We start from the raw sequence: 18416 nt of genomic DNA, 5'->3' as shown, positions 1-18416 counted from the left end.
GAAGTTGTTTGCTGGTGATAATTAAATGTGTGTGATGGGAACCGTTTGTGTTTAATGATCTTTAGTGGAAACTGTTGGTGTGGAACAGCATTTGTTATTGTGTGTGCTGAAGCATAGTGGTGTTTAGAAGTGGTTTCAACTGTAGGTTTTAAAGAATGTTGGTACTGTATGTGTTAGCATGAATATTAGGAAGTTGGGAAATTTCTTTGGTACTGAGTGGTAGGGTAAAAGGTGTCTGGGGTGAATGTTTGGGTTTAAAAGTGTTAGATGGTGAATGCTAGGCAATGACGTTTCGTCTAGGCTTCTGATTGGCCCTCTCTTGATTAGGCATGGTGCTGACTGGGCGTTTTGTGTTTTCATTTGGACAAAAATACTTTTTGACAATTGAAATTATATTGAAAGTAGAAAAATCTCTGTTTTAAAATAATACCTGGGTACGTGTGACATGGCCTCAGTTAGTAACCTAGTAACCCAGTGTAAGCATCTATCCATTTACATTTAGGCCTTTCTTATCCTGAGCGACTTTCCTTTTTTTTTTTTTTTATCTCATTACACATCTGAGCAGTTGAGGGTTAAGGGCCTTGCTCAAGGGCCCAACAGTGGCAACTTGGTGGTTGTGGGGTTTGAACCTGGGATCTTCCGAACCATAGTCCAATGCCTTAACCACTGAGCTACCCCTGGTCCATCCAATGATGGAAACTTCAAAGCACTTTTGCTTTGGATAAGAGCTTCTGCCAAATGCCTAAATGTAATTGTTTTAAGTGGTAAGGTTAAGGCCTTGTTCACACAGAATTAAAAACGAGCGTTTTTCTTGCGTTCATAGCGTCCGGTGAGCGCGGATCAAGCGGCGAGTGTTTTCTACATGTAGGAGTCAATGAGTGTTCACACGGGCTTTGGTAACATGCGTTTGTCCGGCTGCGCGTTTATACGGCATCAAAAAAACGTTGCATGCAGCTTTTTCTTGCCGTCAAAACCCAACGGACGCAAGGAAAGCGCTTCTAGTTTGTTTTCTTCGCGTTCATTTTTTACGCTTCGGAGGACCGGATATATCCCATGATCCTACATGCTATACACAGGGAAATGCGGAAAAGGCAAAATAAAAAAAATATATATTTTTTGAAAAACTTACCTTAAGGTTTATCCAAAACCTTTACACTCGTGTGAACAAGGCCTAAGGGTGTTCGGTGATAGTAAACAGACATGATGAGTAAATGTTGGTGAATGTTGGTGTTTGAACTTCTCTGGTGTTACGTGTTAGGGTTAAGGGGGTTTGTTGGTGAATGTTGGTGTTTGAATGAGATTGGTGGTGAATGTAAGTGCTAAAGGTATTTTTATTGTGAATACGTAGTAGGGTTAGATGTGTTTGGTGGTTAGTGTTAGGGTTAACGGAGTTTGGTGGTGGAGAGTGTTGAGTGTTTGAAGGTATTTGGTGGTGTTGAATGTAGAAATGTAACTCAAGTGCACTGTAGCATTCCTACCTTTCTTTTATTACTGGGGCAAATGTAGAAATTAGTGACTATGATGGTGGTCCCAGGCATCAGATTAAGTTTGGTGTAGGTAGTTCCATAATCAGTGGACCTGTAGAGACACAGAAGATAATAATAATAATAATAATAATAATAATAATAATAATAATGTCTACAAATTCACCACTAATTACTGAATATCAGTATTTTGTATAGTTGCTACACAACTCTTTTGTTGCAAATAATCGCTCTTGTTTCAAATTACCATGACCTTGGATATAGCTCAGACTCTCTCTCACATGCACACACTCTCGTACGTGTCAGAAACATAGCTGAACAGAACAGGGCCTGGAACTGAGACCATCCTGACCCCTTACTAGTGTGTAATGATGAAATAGTAATGTGTTCATCAGCCATGAATGCAGCAAACTGACTCGCATTTATTCATGATGATGGAGTTAAAAGTATTGGCACAAGTAATAATGACAAACACTGGTTCAACTGAAAACAACCCACACACACACCCACACAGACATACATCTTTACAACTTACAGTTTTCCTTTAAAATTGTACATGGTTGAGCGAGAAGTTTTATGTGAGTCAAGTGAAAGCCGTGTCTCAGACTAAATGCTATTTTCATGCCTTCACGGAGAAAATAATCTCTCTCTCTCTCTCACACACACACACACACATACACACACTTTCACATGTCAGGTGAAATGCTCTCATTTTCATAAAGTGGAAGTATTTCATCTTTACCATAGAGTCAGAAAGGGAAGAAGGGGGAAGGACATCCCGAGTGAATGAAAGACAGGGAGAATAAAGAGAGAGAGATATGTTAGCGGAGAATAAGATAAAAAAAGAGATCCTGAAAAGAAGCAGATTGAAGACAGAGATGTTGAAAGTAAACATGAAAGAATGAGAAAAGAGAGAGAGAGAGAGAGAGAGAGTCAGTGAGGAGAATGATGGTCCCAGTGAATGGAAATTATTGAAGAAAAAAGAGCAAGTGAAGTAGAAACACTTAAAAAGATCACAGAAAAGTGAAAGAGTGACAGTGATTAGAAAAACGATAAAAGGGGAAAATGACATAAGTACTGGCTATGCCCACGACTCGCGTGGAATTTTGGAATTGTATAGTTAGCGCAAATCGTGTTTTAAAAATGTACAGTGCCATCTGTTAAATTTCCAGATCAGCTAATGATTTTTTAAGAATTTTTTTTTATCATATAAGATATACATACACTACAGTTCAAAAGTTTTAGAACACTTTCTAACTCCATGATGGTTCCTGATTTTTATTTCTTTCTACATTGTAAAGGAATGCTGAAGGCGTCCAAAAAATGCATTAATCTCCTTTGAACAGTTAATGGTGAGATGTTTCTGCTACTTCTGCTCTGTAAAGACTTCATAACGCCTCTAATCTGAGGTGCTGTTAATTGGTCGTTTTTCAGGCTGATAACTCTAAATGAACTTCTCGTCTGCGGCAGAGGTAGGTTTTGGTCTCGCCCTCCTGGGACGGCCTTCATGAGAGCCAGTTTCATTATGGTGCTGGACGGATTTTGCAAATGCACTTGACAATACTGTTCTTGCAAGAACTATTACAGAAAGGCTGACCTCTGTGTCTTAAAATAACAACTAACTGTTGTTTTTCTTGTCGTTACGTAATTACCTAATTCCATATGTGTTATTTTATAGTTTTGAAATCCGCAGTATTGTTGTAGAATGTAGAAAATAAATCACTAAACAAGAACAAAGAAATTTGCAAGTGTTCTAAAACTGTTAAACGGTACTGTATATATTATCTATGAATTTCAAATCAACATATTTTCTCCTCCCATGGGTCGATTGTGATGAACCAAACACTATATGTTACATCAAGCTCGGCCAAATGCACCTATGAAAACCCCATTAAAATTTGTTCTGTCGGTTTTACGTGATGCGTGCACGAACAAACAGACAGACAAAAATTCAAAAAAATTGGAATGTTGCTTAGTGTGCCAAAGTTCTTTTTTTTTTTCTTTTTAAATCAATTAGAATCCAAGTGGGTGGCGGTTCAGTGTAAAGTTTGCACATTTAGTGGTGGTTTGTGGAGCCATGATATCTGGTGATGTTGGCCTGCTGTGTTTTATCAGGTCCACAGTAAGTGCATCCATCTACCAGGAAGTTTTAGAGAACTTTGTGCTTCCCTCTTCTGACCAGCTTAATGGAGATGCTGATTTAATTGTCCAACAGCACCTGCCCACACTGCCAAAAGTACTAATACCTGGTATAAGGACCATGGTATACCTGTGCTTGATTGGCCAGAAAACTCACCCAACCTAAAACCTAATTTTCTCAATCATCAAAATTAATAGAAATAAACACTTAAAATATACCAGTCTGTGTGTAATGAGTCTATACTGTACTGTATAATATGGGATTTCCTTTTTAATTCTATCAATAAACTTCTTGATGAGATTCAAATTTTAGAGAGAAAGAGAGAGAAAATTACAAAAACAGATATTTCTGCCCCTCATGATCAGCCTGTTTAAGGTCATGCCACAGCATCTTAATTGTATTTAAGTTCGGACTTTGACTAGCCCACTCCAAAACCCTTTTTTTCAGAGGTGGAACTATTGATGTTTCAGATCATTGTCCTGCTGCGTGACCCAAGTGTATGGAAGTATATTAGTGCCAAAATTCCTCAAAGGAAAATAGCAGGTTTAATTACATGAACTGAAAAAAAAATGTGTTCCAACAAAAATGTTAGACTTTTTCTGTATTCTTCATTATTTTTTTATGTTACAAATTCAGGTTAACAAAATTCAGGTAATAAAATTTAAGTCCGGAATATCACAGTGGAGAGCCGATTGCTGCCGATTACCCTTCTGCCGTAAACACTATATTAAAAGCAAAGTTTCTGAGAAGAAGACTGTACAGGGAGCAGGAAGCACACTTTAAAGTACACTGCGGCACAGACAGCAGCAATCGGCTCTCCACTGATCTTCCTGTGATATCCCGGATGTCAAGACCTGAATTTTAGCGACCTGGGCCTGTATACACAAAGCTTCCTAGAATTCTCTCAGAGAGCTCCTATCTTAGCCTAAAATGTCCTAGCTGGGAGTCTTAGACTAAAAGTGATTTAGAAAACTTCTTAGAGCAACTTTGAGTAAGGAAAGTACAAAAACCTTTATCTTAGTGAGGGGGTGTGGTTGACCCCGTTGCTAGAGATGTACGGCAATTTAAGGACTGTGATTGGTTGATAAAAAATAACCTCTGACCTCTGCAAAGGTCTTGAAATACACTCCTTGTGAAAATAGAATACATGACATCATAATGTTTGTATATAATGAAATTGTATAATCATGACTACAGGCTACTTTATGCAAATTGTTTGTTATAGACTAAATATCTTAAAAATAATTAAACAGCCAAATGTTGAAAATGTGTCTACTTTAGAAGCAACCAATTTCCACACAGTAGTTCCTATATTAAAGTTCTTACATTTATTTACCATATTGATTTTATTATTACTTTAATTATACCATTTCAGATTGATGGGAGCAAAATGGCTGACCTTTTACCAATTTACATGATTGCATGTTTTAAGTTGCACTTTTGGAGATTGTGTAGTGAACAATTCAAGAGAGATGTAAGGAAGTAAAACAACAAGAAAACCAAATTGGACAGAAAAGCAGTGTTTTCTTTTATCTTTATGTTCAGTATTTGGAGAATATTTCTTCTTTCCACCATTTTGTCTTCTGCTATAGAAACTCTTAAGCCTATTAAAAGTCCTCCTCTCTACTCTTAACAATTTTTACCTTAGGAGCTGTTTTTAGGGCTAAGATGTTTCATTAATTATTTTTATCTTAAGTAAGATTTAATCCTAAATTTAAGGGGAAATTCTAAGAAAATGTCATAATTCTAAGAATTTTCTTAGAATTCCGTCAGTAGAAGCAACTTTTAGGCTTAAGAAGGTTTGTGAATACGGGCCCTGAATTTTATTACCTGAATTGTGTCGACCTGAATTTGTAAGATCAAAAATTAATGAAGGTTGGTTTTTTTAACACAAATATTTTTGAATTGCAATTTAGTAACTTGAATATTTTTGCAATGAATTTTAAATGCTTTGATTACATTTTAACTTGAAATATACAACCACAATAAATTGCAGTGGAAATGATGTTTACATTTAGGCATTTGGCAGACGCTCTTACCCAGAGCGACTTACGTTTTTATCTCATTACACATCTGAGCAGTTGAAGGTTAAGGGCCTTGCTCAAGGGCACAACAGTGGCAACTTGGTGGTTGTGGGGTTTGAACCTGCGATCTTCCAAACCGTAGTCCAATGCCTTAACCACTGAGCTACCCCTGGCACGGATGCTCTTTTTACTAAATGCTGTTTTACTAGATTTTTCCTTAGTTAGCACAATAGCACAAAATGCTATTTGTGTAAAAGAACACACACTTCTGTTTCATTAGTTGACCGAATACTTGGCCAAAATACTTGAGGATAATCAAGATATTTTTTTTTTCTTGTCATCATTGTGCTCTTGGAGTAATTTTGGTAGACCTGCCACAATTGGGACGGGTTACCACTATTCTAAGTTCTCTCCATTTGGGGATAAAGGGTAGGCTTTTTTTTTTTATAATAAGTGAAATTATTAAAAAAACTGCATTTAGAATCCACTCAGCATTTTCACAGCATTGTATACCGTATGTGTACATAAAGAGAAAGAGATACATACAGTATGGAAAAGGAATGGAAAAGGAACAAATGGAGTTTAGAACTATAATAACTCTGAGTTGTGAGATTTGACCTCACAGCCTGCAGGGTGCAGGGCGTCACGTTTTTAGCCTTTCCCTCAGAGCGCCTGAGTAAACGTGATGTTTCTGCCCCCAGACTGAAGAGTGCTTCAGCGACATCCTTCACTGAGAGCGAAAGGGCAAAGGGTTTATAAAACCCATCTCAGTGTTCCTCGTATCGAACACTGCTGGGACTTTATTAAACTTTTATTAAGGATGGCCTCGTTCCAGACAAAGCCACATGGCTCTCAGAGTGTACTGACACCGAGCTAACACATGCTAGCACACACACATGCAAACACCACATGTAGCTGATTTAGCTTAATGATACCTCTAACAACAAGTATGGATATTAAAGATATATATAAGAAAAACACTGTCCGCAATGCTAATGAAGAATAAGGCATGCTAACTGTTTTAGTAGCTTGTGTGTGCAATATTTTTATCACTGATAATTTAGGTTCTAGATAAGTAAAATCTCTGTTTACTTTTTCAAATTCCTTTAAAGTCTCTAAATAGCTCCAGAACCAAACAATGCTTTCAGTGCTAAGTGAAGTCCCGCAGGCTAAAGCGCGATGCCAACATTAAAACCTCATTCATGGCTAACATTCTACGTAATCCCAAATGCTAATTTCCGCATTCTGGTAAAACATCTGTTTGTCTTTAAGCTAACAGTTTTATGATTCCGTGCTAAGATTTAATTTGTAAAATATATTTTACATAAATTATTAGCACTTTTTCAAGGCTAACTTGAAAAACGGCACAGATTAAAGTTGCTAATTTTACATGTTCATACAGGATATTATTGTTTATTGCATTCATTCAGAAACCTTCCCCTGCATTTCTGTCATTTACCCTCGAGTGGTAATCACTAGACATTACACATGAGGCATCAGGTTTCTCACACTAGTGTATTTCTAATTATTTAGCAAAATACGACATGCTTAATTAGCCAGAATAAAGCAGTCACTCAGAGAAGGACAACCTTCATCCGCCTCTTAGCAGGGGAAAACTCTACAGGGGTAATTAGCGAAGTAGCACGAGCATCAGAACATCGCACTTGTTATGTTAATCCCTTCAGAGAGAAAGGAAAAGAGAGAGAGAGAGAGAGAGAGAGAGAGAGAAAGAGAGGACTATTATATAAGTGATAGAGTTCATTTGAAGCAATGCGCGATGAGCGCCTGTGTGCTAATGACGCTAACTGTTACCCGATAGCTCGTTTCTCAGATGCAGAGAGTAAATCGCAAGGAAAATGGACCGGAGATATTTGAAGAGATTAAGCAGGTGAGACGAGGACACAATTTAGCATCCATTACAGACCTGTCATCCTTTTATCAAGCAATTATTGTGTGGGTTCAGCAAGATACAAGAATTGTTGGATTTGTATTGGTTATTGCTATTGAAATACTAATAATGTTAAAGTTGTTAAACTTATATATGTATACACCAATATTAACCAATCAGCCATAACATTATGCCTCTTGCCACGAAAACAGTGATGACACTATGTGTCAGCAGAAACGTCTTGACTGCCCATAACCCTGTCACCGGTTCATTGGTTGTCCTTTGAGCACTTTTGGTAGGTCCTGACTACTGAGGCCAGAAACAACAGTAACAATATCTCATTACAATGGGGGTTATATTAGGCTTGAAGTTGATGTATTGGAAGGAGCATAAGCGTTTCACTGACTTTGATAATAATATTTAATAACAATATTTTTTTCAAGTTTTGAAGGTTTTATAAAAGCTTCATGACATCGGGGCCTGGAATAAAAGAACATGAATAAATAAAAGGTTTAAACCTTAAAGAATACACAGAAAGAGAAAAAGGAACACATCAATCTGATTGCAGACCCTGTATACTGCGATTGCAGTGTCACTCTGAATCGCTGCCTTCACATCAAACCCCAGGAGATCCCAGAAGAGCCGTGTGAGTGATGAAGAGCCGTGTGAGTGATGAGAGCAAAGTGTGTGATGGACAGCGAAGTGATATCACACAAACCCTGAGCAATACTGAGGCCTCAGGACAGACAGATGCTGTTTAGCACAGGAACATAATATCAGAGCTAGCTGTGCCTTTAAATATCAAGGAGATCTCCCTTGGATTATTTCATACGTTTTAAAATACACAATGTATTAATAATAAAAAAATAATAATAGCAACTAACTGTATTTCAGTAAAGCCTTATCTTTTTCCTAAATGTCTTGAAACAAATAGCAAATTTCTTCAGCAAGCTGACTTAATTTCAGTCATCCTCAGAAAATAAGCAACAATGGGGTTATGTGATGCCTCCTGAGATCGCTTTGCTCTTGAAACACCACATTTGAGCAGTGACTGAACGACGTTTTAGGTGCTACGGTACTCCGCTTTCCTCCCAGAAATGAATAGAAAGGAAATCAGGAGAACTGGTGAGTGCGAACTAGAAAAAACTGTGACCTGAAGAAAGCAGAACCTTGGAGACTAACGCCTAGTACAAGAGCCAGACAGTGTCAACCTGGAACCTGGGAAAATGACAGGAAGCAGCATTACCACCACCAACTTAAATCCACAACAAAGACTTAAGGAAAAAAAAAAAGAGGATTTTCCAGCCAGTTCATGATCTTCAGACTAGAGGTCTGCATTCCCGCGGCTCTCCCGCGGGACCCGACAAGATTTTTTGCAGCGCGAAAATAAATATACAAACAAAGCGCGGTAGCGGTCGGAAACTGGTCTAATTTGGACGGGAGCAGGCGGTCTAATAATATACCGTTCCCGATGTCCTTTCAGAACAGCATATCTGGCAGATGTAATTTTTGTTTTCAGCTACACCTTTCCTAATCTACTGTGTTGACAAAAAATGTCACATTTATATTTTGAATAAAAATAATAAATTTGCTATAGTTTTGTACATTGTTTCTACATGTTTTGCCCCTGCAACACCTTTTTGGTATTAACCATTCTTGACAAGAAGAATAAAAATAAAATATATTGCTGTACAACCTACGGTTATTTTGTTATCCCCCTTTTTTCGGTTTAAATGTGAGATTCTGGAAACAGCTAGACATTTAGCGGGAGCAGTCGGGTCGGGAAGAAAATTACTCTAAGCGGGCAGCGGGTGAACAAAGAGTGATATATAGCGGGAGAGGGTGGGTGCGGGATAAAACCTCGCGGGAGAGGGTGGGAGCCAGACTAAAAAAACTCATAGCACACTGAACAACTCTTCAGTTAAAGCAATGTGGTCTGTGGGTCTACCCTGACAAATCGACAGCTTTTCCATGCTTTTAGGTCAGGCTAACTTATTTCATGTTAGCTCAACTATTAGCACTTTGGAGCAAAAAACTTGGACGTAGTAACTTTAACTTAAGGCAGGTGCAGGACTGCGATGGGTGTTCTCGAGCCACTTCCAAGTAAAGTCTAGCAAGAATGCAATTCGACTCAACTCAGGAAGTGAATCGAACACGATGAGAGTTTGGGTGTTGCAGCATTATTTCCCGTAGATAAGCTAATAAACAGAGCCAAAGCACAGAACTGTACTGTAGCATGGCAGAAATTTGATCTGTTCAGAAAATTTTTGAAAGAAAAATTTTATTTTTTTTACACTGCTTATAAACATAATGATCTTAATCTGTTATTTAACTCTGGCTGCATGTTCACTTCCATTTTTCCCTCAAGCTTCATGTAGCTTTTTTTTCCATTCTTTTATTTCTGGCCAGTAACTGAAAGGGTTTTACGGATGGATATTTATACACTGACCTCAGACATTTTTTGTTTCCTTTGGAATATAGTTTGCAAAAGCAAAGGAAGCAAACTTTTGTTATTTATTTATTTATTTATTTTGATTTTTTGTATATTTCTCTTTCAGGCGTACAGTGTAAAAGTGTCCATACACAACATACAAATCAGCAGAACCGAAAAGGTAGAAAACGTAAAAGGGAAACCAGTAAAATAATAAAGCAGAAACGTCCTCAGGCAAAACCAAGAAGCGATTAATTATAAAATTAATAAATGAATTACAAGACGCTACTAAATTTTCTGCGAGCATTATTAATGTTTATAGAGAGCTTTACAAATAATTATTACTCAATTAGAATGTGTGATATTAAGTTGATTTATGATTATAAGCTAAATTTATAAGCATGGTGAATCCTAAGCACTGACCCCGAATGTTCTTGCTGACGAGGTTCGAGTAGTTTTGATGGATCGTCTCACCTTCCAGCCAGACGTGGACCGTAAAATGGAAAAAGTGCAGGTCAATGATATAAACGTTCTTTATGGCTTTATGGCTTTTTTTTATAGCCTGTCGCTTGCAGATTTGGAGGTTTCCGTCACTTTCTGATGATGTGCTCATTTACAACAGTATCGCTTTTGAAGTGTCAGTCATTCAGGGTTCCATAATAAAGCCTCGGTTTTACTGAATTGCTTTTACCTTAAAGTTAGAGCTTGGACAGGCTATATAAACACTGAAAACCGTTTTGTTTTTTGTTTTTTTGCAGTAATGTTTTGTGAGGCTGTACATGTATTTCTGTGGTTCTGGGTAGTGTGTTTTTCTTTTTTTTATCCTAATTTAGACTTAATAAAGGCTTTCCACTAGATGTTGGAGTGTGTCTGTGGGGATCTGTGTTCATTAGTGAGCTCAAGCACTGGTGTCGGGATGTCGAGGAGGCTCTAGCTCCAGTGCATCCCAAAGGTGTTCAGTCGGGCTAAGATCAGTCAGGGCTCTGTGCAGGACACTGGAGTTCTTCCATATTCTTCCAACCTTAACACATCATGTCATCATGGAGCTGGTTGTGTGGATCTCAATTGTGCTCTTCAGACTTTGAGGAAGCACATACTTTTAGTTATATATCGTATAGCTGTTTAGACATAATACTTATATGTTCTTATACATGGTTTTATAAGCAATTTATGTCATGTAGCGCACTTAGAGTACATAATTCATTTAATATAAATAAATGTATAATTTATCTGGATGCATGTCTCTGAGAGATGGTAGGACCAGTCGAGCAGTGCTGAAGGATCAGAGGGAATGTGCTGCATTGTGGGGTGTGATTAGAGCAGAGAGGTAAGTGGGTGCTGGGCCATTTTTAGCTTTGCACGCAAGCATCAGGGTTTTGAATTTGATGCGGGCAGCTACAGGAAACCAGTGCAGGGAGTGGAGAAGTGGGGTGGTTTGGGAGAACCTGGGAAGGTTGAAAACAAGACATATAGCTGCATTCTGGATGAGCTGCAGAGGACGAATGGTGAACTAAGGCAGACCTGCCAGGAGTGAGTTGCAGTAGTCCAGTCTTGAAATAACAAGGGACTGACCAAGTACCTGAGTAGCCTGTGAAGAAAGAAATGGGCGAATTCTTCTGATGTTGTAAAGAAGTGTGGGGGAAAATGACAGTTGATTGTCCACGGTTACCCCAAGATTGTGGGCAGTTATTGAAAGTGTGATCCGATTGTTGTCCAGGAAAATCACAATGTCATGCCGTTAATTATGCATAACATAATGGCCTAATTTACTTTTAATCATTCTCATTGATGGAAAATCTAGCTATGGAGATGAAAACATATTTTTGTACCAGGCCGCAAACATGTTGTAAAGTTGGGCATTTTAACCTGGAGGTCTATGGGGATTGATTTATTTTTGGACCCAGCTTGTAGTAGTCATTGGTGTAACTTTACTTTGACAGTTCCATATTGAACTCTTTTTTTAAAAACTCGAGGTCCTCCCTATGGTTTGGCACCCTGTCCAGAGTGTTTCCCACCTTGTGCCCTAAGTCTTTTGGCACTTAGTTAGTTACCTAGTAACCCAGCGTAAGTATCTATCCAGCGACGGAAACTTCAAAGCACTTTTTGTAAGCCGCTCTGGATAAGAGCGTCTGCCAAATGCCTAAATGTAAACGAAGTGGAGGTTACCCCTTGTGTAAAACCCTTGTGGGTAACAGTGTGCAGTTTCATACACAGCCACACTCCAGTCTGTCTTGCTATTGCAATGCCAAATTTCTTATATTAAATGCCCAAATAAGTATAATAAATAAATGCTTAGCAATATATTTTACTAGGAGTTGCTAAAACGCAGTTTAATTAGCGACATAGCACTTTGGGAATATTTGATGACTAAATGCACATGGAATAAACTGAACAAGCTACAATGACAAAAAATCGAAATCCTGGTCTCTGTTAAATGATTACATTAATTTAACCTGCTTTTAAATTGAGCTGACCCTAGTGTTGAAATGCATTCTGGGTAATGGGAGAACGAGCTGATACATGATGTGATGTGTGAGCTAAGAGCACTTTGGCTGCAGGAATGGAATAATGATCCATTATTAGAGCAATGGGATCATTTTCTCAGCATTGTAGGAAGGGGGATTGGCTAATTGTCTCAGAACAGACCACACCAAGCCTCTGTAATTTAATCTCTCAGAAAATGGTTAGTGTTTTACACACAAATGTTTTATGAGACATTTTTTTTACATAAAATTTATAATAATAATAATAATAATAATTATTATTATTATTATTATTATTATTATATTGCAATAACATGCAGAGTCCCAGAATTAGAGGGTCAGTTAATTATTTTTTAAAAAATGTATCAAATATTTATCATGAACTATTGTATTTTAGCTAATTTATTATTTATAATATTTAGTAATATATCTTATATATATTTATGACGTGAAAGAACAGTTTTAATGACCACAGATGTGTCAGTTTAAAAACCTTATCAGAAAAGTACTACAAGTTACGCCTTGATGGATTTATTCACATGCTTCTAATATTGTACTGCAGGCATGCAATTAATTCTTCTCTAATCAGGCCACACCCACTTTATACTTTACAGATACATCCATGAGCATGATGGGGGGATGAGTTAGAACTCCCCCAATAAACAAAACTGGCCAGTTCAACCCCTATCCCAAATATTATGTCATAATGATTCATTAAAATAACTAACTATAATAATATGTGATAAAATGCTTGCCTTTCTCAATTGAATGTAATCAACAATCAAACAAAGAATAACGTTCCCCCCGCCCCAGTGCGAGACATGGCTATGTCCAACCCATCCTCCGCATCTTTACAAGTACGCAGCAATAACTGCAGCTGCATAAACAATTACAAAAGGAAGTATACAAGAATTTTTAGTTGATGGTTAGTCAACATTAAAAAAAGAATAATAAGTTCTTCCCAACCAAAAGTTTGATATTTATTAATACTGGAACAACAAAATTAATAATTAATAATTTTACACTATTCAACCGCACTAGTTGGGATGTGTAGAGCATGCATGTTTGGTGTTTCTTATCCACCTAAAATGAATATCAAACAGCTTATTTTTCTGAAAAAAATCTCCCGCCCTAGGACACTGCTTACATCGGTGGAAATATCAATCCCCTGTTGTTAAACCCAAAGGTATACCTTTAGATAAATAACACTTTGGATTCACCTAGAGAAAAGGGAAAGGTCACAGCACCTAATGAATTCATCTCATCTTAGATTTTATTTTATTTTTTATTTGATTTATTTTTCACACTTTATTAACTCGCCTTTCAAGTTAGACTCTGTAATAATGTACAGTATTTTACCATGTTGTACCGGAAACTGCATGTGTGACCTAAAGTGACATGGTGGAAAACTGAAAAGAGAAAATATGTTTGAAAAATAGATAACTAAAATCAATACAATGGGAATAAATCAGTGTGAAAATTGGAATAAAACTAGCAGAAAATAATGTAAAAAGATAAAATTTCATTTAAAAAAAAGATGCACTCACGTAAATAATGTAAATAAATCGAAAACAAAATCCTATGTAAAACTATGTTAATTGTTTTAATTAAATAATTTCAATAAAGCCAGTGATTAAACGAATATTTTACAAGGAAGTCTAATACTTAATATAAATGAAATGAAAATAAATGATTCATCTACAAACAGTCAACACTTTTAGGAATAAATTAACCATTTTAGAGGAGAAAAAAACAAAATTTTATTATTGTTTCTTTTGAAAAACAGAAGGGTTTTATTGATTGTTTTTTTTTTTAGGGACCCTATCAAAAAATATAAATGCACTACATTTCTACATGGGCTTTTCTGTAAGGAATGCTTGAGTTTCATGCAAAGCCGAGAGTCTGAAAATCACAAATCAGAGTTAATGAGCCCCAGCGATATCCTAGAACCAAACAAATCTCAAAGACAGTAAACTTCTTTTATAAAAACCCTCACTGGATCTTTTAACTCATCACTAATTAAAGTGTAGCAGGGATGCGCTGAAAATCGTGACTTGGCACGAAAATAAAACACAAATCACTGCATTCTCTCCTCAGGCTGATTGAGGCAGGTGTCTCAGAGACATTAAAATCTCACCAGAACATCTTTATTATATCATTAACATCCAAAAAAGCTTATTTATTATTCCCTAGTGAGAGATTGCAGAAAAAAAAAAAAAAAACTAATGAGCTCCTTTAAGTCTTCACTAATTAGCGTTAGAGACTAAAAGGTGCTTGCAGGTCTTTGATTAGCATCTGCAACCGTGGAGCCAAATTAGCTTGATGTACTGTCAAATTGATTACAAAATCTATTCGGGAACAAGTAGAAATGTTTTAAACCCTTATAAAATATTTGGATCTGTCATTTCTCTGGTCAGACACAGAGATGTCAGCTAGCGAGCATGATGCGCGTCATTAATTACTGCTAATGTGATAATGTAAAAAACCAGTGTGTGTGAGAAACAGAAAGAGAGAGAGAGATACAGGAAGAGAGAAAGAGAGAGAGAGAATACGCTCCATTAAATCATTTGCTAATTAATGCTAAAGACATATTGTGTAAAATAAGGTTATGCCATGTTAGCGTCGTTAACGGGAGTTAAGTGAGCTGAACATTTTTTGTATTACATAAGCTTTTATTTCAAAGTTATAACAGATAAAACCACCTGTAGTCACTCTAGCAAAGAACCAGACAATGTGTCGACTAACGAGCTAGCAAGCTAGTCAGCTTTTTAAACAGTCGACAACGTTTCATCTCCTGCCTATTTACATACAATTAGTACTTCAAATAGAGTTCAAGGTCCTTAAAACTGTAACCTGTAACTTTGAATGGTTTGGTGTTTTTAAGGCAAATCTCACCCTAAGCAATTTTTAAAGCATTTAAGAGAAAAAAAAAAAAAGAAAATGTGTTAAATAGACCACAAAAATGTGCGGTATTGTATTCATTGTGAAAAAAAAAAAACTAATTCAAAATGCTTTTGAAGCTTCCAAAACAGCAAGGGTCAAACTTCAAATAATAATAAAAAAATCTCTTATATAAGCATTTGAATTTTCACTTTTACAGCATAATAGAAAATATATGGGCTGTACAAAACATCCTGAAAAAAAAAAAAAAAACATTTTTATAAACTGACACAATATGTGGTTCAAACTGCACATGTTGGTACACTTTTACATTTACATTAAGGCATTTGGAAGATGCACTCGTCCAGTGCTTTCAAGTTTCCATCAGTAGGTACAGTATACAGTGGTGTAAAAAACTATTTGCCCCCTTCCTGATTTCTTATTCTTTTGCATGTTTGTCAAACTTAAATGATTCTGCTTATCAAAAACCCTTAACTATTAGTCAAAGATAACATAATTGAATACAAAATGCAGTTTTTTAAATAAAGGTTTACGTTATTAAGGGAGAAAAAAACTCCAAATCGACATGGCCCTGTGTGAAAAAGTGATTGCCCCCCTTGTTAAAAAATAACTTAACTGTGGTTTATCACACCAGAGTTCAATTTCTGTAGTCACCCCCAGGCCTGATTACTGCCACACCTGTTTCAATCAAGAAATCACTTAAATAGGAGCTACCTGACACAGAGAAGTAGACCAAAAGCACCTCAAAAGCTAGACATCATGCCAAGATCCAAAGAAATTCAGGAACAAATGAGAACAAAAGTAATTGAGATCTATCAGTCTGGTAAAGGTTATAAAGCCATTTCTAAAGCTTTGGGACTCCAGCGAACCACAGTGAGAGCCATTATCCACAAATGGCAAAAACATGGAACAGTGGTGAACCTTCCCAGGAGTGGCCGGCCGACCAAAATTACCCCAAGAGCGCAGAGACAACTCATCCGAGAGGCCACAAAAGACCCCAGGACAACATCTAAAGAACTGCAGGCCTCACTTGCCTCAATTAAGGTCAGTGTTCACGACTCCACCATAAGAAAGAGACTGGGCAAAAACGGCCTGCATGGCAGATTTCCGAGGCGCAAACCACTTTTCAGCAAAAAGAACATTAAGGCTCAATTTCATCTCAATTTCGCTAAAAAAACATCTCAATGATTGCCAAGACTTTTGGGAAAATACCTTGTGGACCGACGAGACAAAAGTTAAACTTTTTGGAAGGTGCGTGTCCCGTTACATCTGGCGTAAAAATAACACAGCATTTCAGAAAAAGAACATCATACCAACAGTAAAATATGGTGGTGGTAGTGTGATGGTCTGGGGTTGTTTTGCTGCTTCAGGACCTGGAAGGCTTGCTGTGATAGATGGAACCATGAATTCTACTAAAAAATCCTGAAGGAGAATGTCCGGCCATCTGTTCGTCAACTCAAGCTGAAGCGATCTTGGGTGCTGCAGCAGGACAATGACCCAAAACACACCAGCAAATCCACCTCTGAATGGCTGAAGAAAAACAAAATGAAGACTTTGGAGTGGCCTAGTCAAAGTCCTGACCTGAATCCTATTGAGATGTTGTGGCATGACCTTAAAAAGGCGGTTCATGCTAGAAAACCCTCAAATAAAGCTGAATTACAACAATTCTGCAAGGATGAGTGGGCCAAAATTCCTCCAGAGCGCTGTAAAAAACTCGTTGCAAGTTATCGCAAACACTTAATTACAGTTATTGCTGCTAAGGGTCGCCCAACCAGTTATTAGGTTCAGGGGGCAATTACTTTTTCCAAATGTTACAGGGCCATGTAGGTTTGGATTTTTTTTTTCTCCCTAAATAATAAAAGCCATTGTGTTTACTTGTGTTATCTTTGACTAATAGTTAAATGTGTTTGATGATCAGAAACATTTTGTGTGACAAACATGCAAAAGAATAAGAAATCAGGAAGGGGGCAAATAGTTTTTCACACCACTGTACAGTATATTCTTACACTGGGTTGCTAGGTTACTAACTATAATTACTATCAGTCAAACACTTTGGGGAAGTTTTTTTTTTGTTGTTGTTGTTGTTTTTTTGATTGGGAGAATTCGCCGAATTTCCTAAGAAACAGATAGGTCATTAGTCGCTGCTTAAAGATGTAATTGACTCGGACACCTAGAGGAAGTTCATTCCTCCACCGGCAGTGGGAGTCGGAAAAGAAAACAGTCTGCTTTTGGTGGAGTAACTACTTAACATAGTTCCCAATCACAAGGCATGTATCCGTGCCATCGCTGAACCTGACTCCTGTTTTTCACAATGTTCTCTGACTGCACTACAATACATTTATGAAGATGACACCTTTCACAAGAGCAATGCACTCCGAAGGATGCAGAAGTTTAAAGAAGGAGAAACCAGCATTGAAGACAAACCATGCAGTGGAAGACCATCGACTGACCAACATTTCTTAAAGCAACGCTCTCATTGCTCGTGTGCAGCCGGACTGTTGTGCTGGAGATGTTCATCATGGCATTCAGTCTGGTGTTAAAGCTTCTTAACTTTTTCCAGGTCACACGACATTAGAAAGAAGGACAGTGGTGGCTCAAGTGGTTGATGCTCTGAAATCCTAACCAGAGGCTCAGAGATTTGAGCAAGGCCCTTACTGTGATAGTCATATAGGCATCACAAGGAGAACGAGGACACAGGGACATAAAGGAAGATCTGAGAGAATCATGTAGAGTGGACGTAAAATACCAAAAAAAGGAAGTTTTCAATGTCTGTATTGTTTTTAACATTAGATAATGAAGTTTAAAAGGTCTGACATGAAAGGTTGTAGTTAACAAAGCCCAGCTGCAGAGCAGACAGGTGCTGCAGCTTTGATTCCTTGTTCCTACAAGATCTGGGGGAATGCTGACATATACTAAATCAGCATACGTTTTTTTCGGTACGTCCTGCTTTTTTAACTTTCAAAATCAGGTTCACGTCAGTCAGAAATGTGCGTAATCTTAGGGATACATTTATTGTCATTTTTTGAGGTCAAATATAATCCAAATTCAACTTTAAGTGTAGATAG

The 18416-nt window shown here is 37.3% G+C and overlaps 1 protein-coding gene across 1 annotated transcript in view; it reads right to left on the bottom strand.

The window, feature by feature from the left end:
• sorcs2 (sortilin-related VPS10 domain containing receptor 2) overlaps positions 1-18416 on the bottom strand; it is a 202326-nt gene that overhangs the window by 84822 nt on the left and 99088 nt on the right. The window contains exon 3 of the mRNA XM_053492878.1: positions 1479-1578. Coding sequence (XP_053348853.1) covers positions 1479-1578 — 100 coding nt within the window. The remainder of the gene's footprint in view (positions 1-1478; positions 1579-18416) is intronic.

The sequence above is a fragment of the Clarias gariepinus genome, chromosome 1 (assembly GCF_024256425.1).
Source record: "Clarias gariepinus isolate MV-2021 ecotype Netherlands chromosome 1, CGAR_prim_01v2, whole genome shotgun sequence".
In the NCBI taxonomy this organism is placed as follows: Eukaryota; Metazoa; Chordata; class Actinopteri; order Siluriformes; family Clariidae; genus Clarias; species Clarias gariepinus.
This window is presented reverse-complemented; position numbering and strand designations above follow the sequence as displayed.